This window comes from Solenopsis invicta, unplaced genomic scaffold (assembly GCF_016802725.1).
Source record: "Solenopsis invicta isolate M01_SB unplaced genomic scaffold, UNIL_Sinv_3.0 scaffold_489, whole genome shotgun sequence".
Classification (NCBI taxonomy): Eukaryota; Metazoa; Arthropoda; class Insecta; order Hymenoptera; family Formicidae; genus Solenopsis; species Solenopsis invicta.
Window position 1 is genome coordinate 1 of NW_024105304.1, and position 9,340 is coordinate 9,340.

General features: G+C 49.3%; 1 protein-coding gene across 1 annotated transcript; it reads left to right on the plus strand.

The window, feature by feature from the left end:
• Positions 1 to 7,629: 7,629 nt before the first annotated feature.
• On the plus strand, positions 7,630 to 8,983 carry LOC120359972. The gene is made up of 2 exons (XM_039459466.1): positions 7,630 to 8,564; positions 8,944 to 8,983. The coding sequence occupies exon 1, from the start codon at positions 7,668 to 7,670 to the stop codon at positions 8,118 to 8,120; it is 453 nt and encodes a 150-aa protein (XP_039315400.1). The 5' UTR covers positions 7,630 to 7,667; the 3' UTR covers positions 8,121 to 8,564; positions 8,944 to 8,983.
• Positions 8,984 to 9,340: the final 357 nt, after the last annotated feature.

Sequence of the window (9,340 nt, forward strand, 5' to 3'; positions counted from 1 at the left end):
CGGCGTGTTGCATTCGCTTTCAAGCTTCATTAATCAAAGTCCAGCGGCGTGTTGCTTTCGCTTTCAACCAATATCTTTCAAAGTGCTCCGCGGTGTGTTTCTTTCGCTTTCAAGCAATATTTTTCAAAGTCCACAGCAGCGTGTTGCATTCGGTTTCAATTTTCATTAATCAAAATCCCCCGCGGCGTGTTGTTTCGCTTACGAGCGACATTAAGACAATTATCCCGCGGTGTGTTTCTTTCGCAATGCAGTCACCTATATGAACGGGCGACACCACTGGTTTCGGGCGTCACCTCCGACAGCGGTCGTCACCTCCAGCCGCGGGCGTCACCTCCGGGAACCGTCGTCACCTCCGGCTGCAGGCGTCACTTCCGGGTACGGTCGTCACCTCCGATAGCGGGCGTCACCTCCGACTCGCCGAATCGCACTCTAAACCGTACAGACGATTTACGGTGTTGCATTCGCTTTCAGGCTTCATTAATCAAAGTCCCCGCGGCGTGTTGCATTCGCCTTCAAGCTTCATTAATCAAAGTACCCAGAGGCGTGTTGCTTTCGCTTTCAAGCAATATTTTTCAAAGTGCTCCGCGGTGTGTTTCTTTCGCTTTCAAGCGATATTTTTCAAAGTCCACCGCAGCGTGTTGCATTCGCTTTCAATCTTCATTAATCGAAATCCCCTGCGGCGTACTGTTTCGCTTACAAGCTACATTAAGACAATTAACCCGCGGCGTGCTTATTTCGCACTGCCGTCACCTATATGAACGGGCGAAACCACTGGTTTCGGGCGTCACCTCCGACAGCGGGCGTCACCTCCAGAAGCGGGCGTCATCTCCGACAGCGGGCGTCACCTCCGGCCGCGGGCCTCACCTCCGGGAACGGTCGTCACCTCCGGCTGCGGGCGTCACCTCCGGGTACGGTCGTCACCTCCGATAGCGGGCGTCACTTCCGACTCGCCGATTCGCACTCTAAACCGTACAGCCGATTTACGGTGTTGCATTCGCTTTCAGGCTTCATTAATCAAAGTCCCCGCGGCGTGTTGCATTAGTTTTCAAGCTTCATTAGTCAAAGACCCCAGCGGCGTGTTGCTTTCGCTTTCAACCAATATCTTTCAAAGTGCTCCGCGGTGTGTTTCTTTCGCTTTCAAGCAATATTTCTCAAGTCCACCGCAGCGTGTGGCATTCGCTTTCAACCTTCATTAATCGAAATCCCCGCGGCGTGTTGTTTCGCTTACAAGCGACATTAAGACAATTAACCCGCGGGCGTGCTTCTTTCGCACTGAATTCACCAATATGAACGGGCGACACCACTGGTTTCGGGCGTCACCTCCGACAGCGGGCGTCACCTCCAGAAGCGGGCGTCACCTCCGACAGCGGGCGTCACCTTCGGCCGCGGGCGTCACCTCCGGGTACGGTCGTCACCTCCGATAGCGGGCGTCACCTCCGGCTCGCCGATTTGCACTATCAACCGTACAGCCGATTTACGGTGTTGAAATTTGCTTTCAGGTTCATTAATCAAAGTCCCCGCGGCGTGTTGAATTCGCTTTCAAGCTTTATTAATCAAAGTCCCCAGCGTCGTGTTGCTTTCGCTTTCAATCTTCATTAATCAAATCCCCCGCGGCGTGTTGTTTCGCTTACGAGCGACATTAAGACAATTATCCCGCGGTGTGTTTCTTTCGCAATGCAGTCACCTAATGAACGGGCGACACCACAGGTTTCGGACGTTACCTCCGACAGCGGGCGTCACCTCCAGAAGCGGGCGTCACCTCCGACAGCGGGCGTCACCTCCGGCCGCGGGCGTCACCTCCGGGAAAGGTCGTCACCTCTGGCTGCGGGAGTCACCTCCGGGTACGGCCGTCACCTCCGATAGCGGGCGTCACCTCCACCTCGCCGATTCGCACTCTAAACCGTACAGACGATTTACGGTGTTGCATTCGCTTTCAGGCTTCATTAATCAAAGTCCCCGCGGCGTGTTGCATTCGCCTTCAAGCTTCATTAATCAAAGTACCCAGAGGCGTGTTGCTTTCGCTTTCAAGCAATATTTTTCAAAGTGCTCCGCGGTGTGTTTCTTTCGCTTCAAGCGATATTTTTCAAAGTCCACCGCAGCGTGTTGCATTCGCTTTCAATCTTCATTAATCGAAATCCCCTGCGGCGTACTGTTTCGCTTACAAGCTACATTAAGACAATTAACCCGCGGCGTGCTTATTTCGCACTGCCGTCACCTATATGAACGGGCGAAACCACTGGTTTCGGGCGTCACCTCCGACAGCGGGCGTCACCTCCAGAAGCGGGCGTCATCTCCGACAGCGGGCGTCACCTCCGGCCGCGGGCCTCACCTCCGGGAACGGTCGTCACCTCCGGCTGCGGGCGTCACCTCCGGGTACGGTCGTCACCTCCGATAGCGGGCGTCACTTCCGACTCGCCGATTCGCACTCTAAACCGTACAGCCGATTTACGGTGTTGCATTCGCTTTCAGGCTTCATTAATCAAAGTCCCTGCGGCGTGTTGCATTCGCTTTCAAGCTTCATTAGTCAAAGACCCCGGCGGCGTGTTGCTTTCGCTTTCAACCAATATCTTTCAAAGTGCTCCGCGGTGTGTTTCTTTCGCTTTCAAGCAATATTTTTTCAAAGTCCACCGCAGCGTGTGGCATTCGCTTTCAACCTTCATTAATCGAAATCCCCCGCGGCGTGTTGTTTCGCTTACAAGCGACATTAAGACAATTAACCCGCGGCGTGCTTCTTTCGCACTGAATTCACCAATATGAACGGGCGACACCACTGGTTTCGGGCGTCACCTCCGACAGCGGGCGTCACCTCCAGAAGCGGACGTCACCTCCGACAGCGGGCGTCACCTTCGGCCGCGGGCGTCACCTCCGGGTACGGTCGTCACCTCCGATAGCGGGCGTCACCTCCGGCTCGCCGATTTGCACTATCAACCGTACAGCCGATTTACGGTGTTGCATTCGCTTTCAGGCTTCATTAATCAAAGTCCCCGCGGCGTGTTGAATTCGCTTTCAAGCTTTATTAATGAAAGTCCCCAGCGTCGTGTTTCTTTCGCTTTCAATCTTCATTAATCAAAATCCCCCGCGGCGTGTTGTTTCGCTTACGAGCGACATTAAGACAATTATCCCGCGGTGTGTTTCTTTCGCAATGCAGTCACCTACATGAACGGGCGACACCACAGGTTTCGGACGTTACCTCCGACAGCGGGCGTCACCTCCAGAAGCGGGCGTCACCTCCGACAGCGGGCGTCACCTCCGGCCGCGGGCGTCACCTCCGGGAACGGTCGTCACCTCCGGCTGCGGGCGTCACCTCCGGGTACGGTCGTCACCTCCGATAGCGGGCGTCACCTCCACCTCGCCGATTCGCACTCTAAACCGTACAGACGATTTACGGTGTTGCATTCGCTTTCAGGCTTCATTAATCAAAGTCCCCGCGGCGTGTTGCATTCGCTTTCAAGCTTCATTAATCAAAGTCCAGCGGCGTGTTGCATTCGCTTTAAACCAATATCTTTCAAAGTGCTCCGCGGTGTGTTTCTTTCGCTTTCAAGCAATATTTTTCAAAGTCCACAGCAGCGTGTTGCATTCGGTTTCAATTTTCATTAATCAAAATCCCCCGCGGCGTGTTGTTTCGCTTACGAGCGACATTAAGACAATTATCCCGCGGTGTGTTTCTTTCGCAATGCAGTCACCTATATGAACGGGCGACACCACTGGTTTCGGGCGTCACCTCCGACAGCGGTCGTCACCTCCAGCCGCGGGCGTCACCTCCGGGAACGGTCGTCACCTCCGGCTGCGGGCGTCACCTCCGGGTACGGTCGTCACCTCCGATAGCGGGCGTCACCTCCGACTCGCCGAATCGCACTCTAAACCGTACAGACGATTTACGGTGTTGCATTCGCTTTCAGGCTTCATTAATCAAAGTCCCCGCGGCGTGTTGCATTCGCCTTCAAGCTTCATTAATCAAAGTACCCAGAGGCGTGTTGCTTTCGCTTTCAAGCAATATTTTCAAAGTGCTCCGCGGTGTGTTTCTTTCGCTTTCAAGCGATATTTTTCAAAGTCCACCGCAGCGTGTTGCATTCGCTTTCAATCTTCATTAATCGAAATCCCCTGTGGCGTATTGTTTCGCTTACAAGCTACATTAAGACAATTAACCCGCGGCGTGCTTATTTCGCACTGCCGTCACCTATATGAACGGGGAAACCACTGGTTTCGGGCGTCACCTCCGACAGCGGGCGTCACCTCCAGAAGCGGGCGTCATCTCCGACAGCGGGCGTCACCTCCGGCCGCGGGCCTCACCTCCGGGAACGGTCGTCACCTCCGGCTGCGGGCGTCACCTCCGGGTACGGTCGTCACCTCCGATAGCGGGCGTCACTTCCGACTCGCCGATTCGCACTCTAAACCGTACAGCCGATTTACGGTGTTGCATTCGCTTTCAGGCTTCATTAATCAAAGTCCCCGCGGCGTGTTGCATTCGCTTTCAAGCTTCATTAGTCAAAGACCCCAGCGGCGTGTTGCTTTCTCTTTCAACCAATATCTTTCAAAGTGCTCCGCGGTGTGTTTCTTTCGCTTTCAAGCAATATTTCTCAAAGTCCACCGCAGCGTGTGGCATTCGCTTTCAACCTTCATTAATCGAAATCCCCGCGGCGTGTTGTTTCGCTTACAAGCGACATTAAGACAATTAACCCGCGGCGTGCTTCTTTCGCACTGAATTCACCAATATGAACGGGCGACACCACTGGTTTCGGGCGTCACCTCCGACAGCGGGCGTCACCTCCAGAAGCGGGCGTCACCTCCGACAGCGGGCGTCACCTTCGGCCGCGGGCGTCACCTCCGGGTACGGTCGTCACCTCCGATAGCGGGCGTCACCTCCGGCTCGCCGATTTGCACTATCAACCGTACAGCCGATTTACGGTGTTGCATTCGCTTTCAGGCTTCATTAATCAAAGTCCCCGCGGCGTGTTGAATTCGCTTTCAAGCTTTATTAATCAAAGTCCCCAGCGTCGTGTTGCTTTCGCTTTCAATCTTCATTAATCAAAATCCCCCGCGGTGTGTTGTTTCGCTTACGAGCGACATTAAGACAATTATCCCGCGGTGTGTTTCTTTCTCAATGCAGTCACCTATATGAACGGGCGACACCACAGGTTTCGTACGTTACCTCCGACAGCGGGCGTCACCTCCAGAAGCGGGCGTCACCTCCGACAGCGGGCGTCACCTCCGGCCGCGGGCGTCACCTCCGGGAACGGTCGTCACCTCCGGCTGCGGGCGTCACCTCCGGGTACGGTCGTCACCTCCGATAGCGGGCGTCACCTCCACCTCGCCGATTCGCACTCTAAACCGTACAGCCGATTTACGGTGTTGCATTCGCTTTCAGGCTTCATTAATCAAAGACCCAGCGGCGTGATGCATTCGATTTCAAGCTTCATTAATCAAAGTAACCAGAGGCGTGTTGTTTTCGCTTACAAGCAATATCTTTCAAAGTGCTCCGCGGTGTGTTTCTTTCGCTTTCAAGCGATATTTTTCAAAGTCCACCGCAGCGTGTTGCATTCGCTTTCAATCTTCATTAATCGAAATCCACTGCGGCGTGTTGTTTCGCTTACAAGAGACCTTAAGACAATTAACCCGCGGCGTGCTTCTTTCGCACTGCCGTCACCTATATGAACGGGCGACACCACTGGTTTCGGGCGTCACCTCCGACAGCGGGCGTCACCTCCAGAAGCGGGCGTCACCTCCGGCCGCGGGCGTCACCTCCGGGTACGGTCGTCACCTCCGATAGCGGGCGTCACCTCCGGCTCGCCGATTCGCACTCTCAACCGTACAGCCGATTTACGGTGTTGCATTCGCTTTCAGGCTTCATTAATCAAAGTCCCCGCGGCGTGTTGAATTCGTTTTCAAGCTTTATTAATCAAAGTCCCGAGCGGCGTGTTGCTTTCGCTTTCAACTAATATCTTTCAAAGTGCTCCGCGGTGTGTTTCTCTCGCTTTCAGGCGATATTTTTCAAAGTCAACCGCAGCGTGTTGCATTCGCTTTCAATCTTCATTAATCGAAATCCACTGCGGCGTGTTGTTTCGCTTACAAGCGACATTAAGACAATTAACCCGCGGCGTGCTTCTTTCGCAATGCAGTAACCTATATGAACGGGCGACACCACTGGTTTCGGGCGTCACCTCCGACAGCGGGCGTCACCTCCAGAAGGGGGCGTCACCTCCGACAGCGGGCGTCACCTCCGACAGCGGGCGTCACCTCCGGGAACGGTCGTCACCTCCGGCTGCGGGCGTCACCTCCGGGTACGGTCGTCACCTCCGATAGCGGGCGTCAACTCCGACTCGCCGATTCGCATTTAAACCCGTACAGCCGATTTACAGTGTTGCATTCGCTTTCAGGCTTCTTTAAAGGGGGTAACACCACTGTAAAATTTTTTGAAAAATCGTTTTTTTTTTTATTGTTTTAAAAAAATACTTTGAACCTTCTAGAATGATTTAAAAAAAAGTCTTATGTCTGTTACAAAATTTTTTGTGTGAAATTTCGCGCTCTTTCTTAAGCGTGTCGGGCTGCTCCAAAACGACTACCTACGGCACATCGATACCTGCTCGAAGGGTACAGCCTAATGACTTACCTTCTGATTTCTAACTACTCTAGTACACCAACAGATGTAGTTAGAAGGAATTTCTGTTGCATGAGAAGCATTTCAAACCAAAAGTACGTTAATATGGCGTCAGCACATGTACAAAGAACATTTCACGTATCGCGAGCACATCATTCTTTTGCTTGAAAAATTGGCTTTTGTGTGCAGTGGTAATTCAAAACCATTTATTCGTGGCTTGAGTTGCATTATATCTGTCACGATGAGTGAAAAAAAAGTGTACAAGGGAAAAAAAGGCACGAAAACATCGTACCCAACGCGGCGTCGGAGCAGCGCATCAAAACGACCGATGAATAGATTCGAGGCTGAAGGCGATTCAGCAGGCGTCAGTGCTTCTGCCAGAAAATTACAAATGAATAATGACGATATTGACGTAAAAAGCGAATTTGGCTACAGGATTATTAATTTTTTGCCGTATTTTCTGTTATTTCACAACACGTGAAGTGTAAAACGTGTGATTCAAACATAATCTTTCATGAGACGAGTGCTCGAGGCTTAGGCTTCAAAATAGTTATTTCTTGCCCTAAATGCCCAAGAGTTGAAATTCCAAATAGTAAATTTATACGAAATGGATACGAAATTAATCGTCGAATAGTACTAGTAATGCGACTATTAGGAGTGGGACTAAATGGAATCATCAAGTTTTGTGCATTTATGGAAATGCCACGACCGATATTTCAATTTTTTTACGACAAAATAGTGGATATGATTTCGATTGCTACGGCCACCGTACGAGACATTAGTATGAAGAAAGCAGCAGAAGAAGAAAAAAGATGAGCGAAGAAAATGGGCAATTGGCAGGGATAACAGTTTCTGGTGATGGTTCGTGGAGGAAACGTGGATATTCGTCGCTTTTCGGAATCACGTCATTGATTGGATGGTTCACTGGCAAAATCGTCGACGTTGAGGTGAAGTCCAAATATTGCAAATCTTGCGAGCATTGGAAGAGTAAATTAGAAACAGTTGAGTATGAAGAATGGCTCAAAACCCCGTTGATGAATGTCAAGCAAATCATGAAGGTTCGTCTGGTAAGATGGAGGTAGACGCCGTCGTCGAAATGTTTCAACGTTCCGAAACTTTACATGGCATGAAATATGCAAACTATGTCGGCGACGGTGATAGCAAAACCTTCAAGGGTATACTGGAGAAACATCCATACGAAAATTTTGAAGTGAAAAAAAAAGAGTGCATTGATCACGTGCAAAAAAGAATGGGCACTCGTTTGCGAAATTTAAAAAAAAAAGTAAAAGGCCTCGGAGGAAAAGGTAAATTAACTGCTAAATTAATTGACGAGCTTACAATATATTATGGTTTAGCGATACGGCGGAATCCAAACTCCGTGAAAAATATGAAAAATGATATTTGGGCAACCTTATTTCATAAAATGTCAACCGATGAAAATCCGCAACACGAGAAGTGCTCGGAGTCTTGGTGCGACTGGAAAAAAGGGACAAGCAGCAAATTCCTTGGCTACTTACCATCATAAGCCGCCACTACCGAAGGAAATTTTTGAAGCTATCAAACCTATTTACGAGGAGCTGAGCCGTGATGATTTGCTAAATCGTTGCTTGGGAGGCTACACTCAAAATAGCAACGAAAGTTTCAATGCTGCTGTATGGAACTTGGCGCCAAAATCTTACTCAAGCGGCAAAAAAATATTATGTGCAGCAACTGATATTGCTGTGTGCACCTTCAATGACGGTTTGACTAACATTTTACGAATTATGCAAGTTTTGGAGATGGATATCGGCTACCAAGCATACAATTTTTGCCTTTAAGCCAATGCGACAAGGATCGAGCACTCCGAGCGGGCTTTGACAGATGCAGCAAAGAAGGCACGCACCAGCACAAAATCGTCGCGGAAAGAAAATGAGGAACAATACTTGAGCAAAGAAGGGATGCTTTACGGTCCTGGGATAGCAGACTAATGGTAAAAAAAATTTTAAACAGTCACATTTTTCATTTTTTCCCGTCTAAAACACGTCTCTAAGCTTTAAACGCGTTTTTCCAAAACATGGTTTTTTAAAACGGCACGCAATAACTCAAACAATTTTCATTCTTTCCACTCCAAAATTTTTAAACCCCTTCTTTTAAAAAAACATTTCGAAGAGAAACACGTACGGAATTTTCGATAAGTTGATTAGAACATTATTTATTGACAAATATGTGACCGTTTTTTTCCCTCAAAAAATTTAAATTTTTTTTTTAAAAGCGTGCCAATTACTCAAAAAAAATATTTCTCAAATTCCGTACGTGTTTCTCTAGCTATACTCATGTAGATTAAGAAAAAATTTTTTGTTTTGTTCCAGATAAATCTCTACGATGGTTCTGCTGCGTGCCGCAAACCCCCAAAAAAAAAACACGTCTCACGACAGTGGCTATAGCGTCGCCATTTTTTAAAATTTTTTAAAAAAAAATTTTTACAAACACTTAAAAACATGTTTAATAACATCCTTAAATATTATTTTCTTCTTACTTTTCCTTCCATGCAAAAAAAAATTTACAAAAAAACGCTTTATTTGGGCCGTCTACAGTGGTGTTACCCCTTAATCAAAGTCCCCGCGGCGTGTTGCATTCGCTTTTAAGCTTCATTAATCAAAGTAGCGGCGTTTGCTTTCGTTTCAACCAATATCTTTCAAAGTGCTCCGCGGTGTTTTTTTCGCTTTCAAGCAATATTTTTCAAAGTCCACCGCAGCGTGTTGCATT

Bases quoted from the DNA above. Each gene is read 5' to 3' on its own strand.
- LOC120359972 (XM_039459466.1), top strand. From the start codon at position 7,668: ATGGAGGTAGACGCCGTCGTCGAAATGTTTCAACGTTCCGAAACTTTA.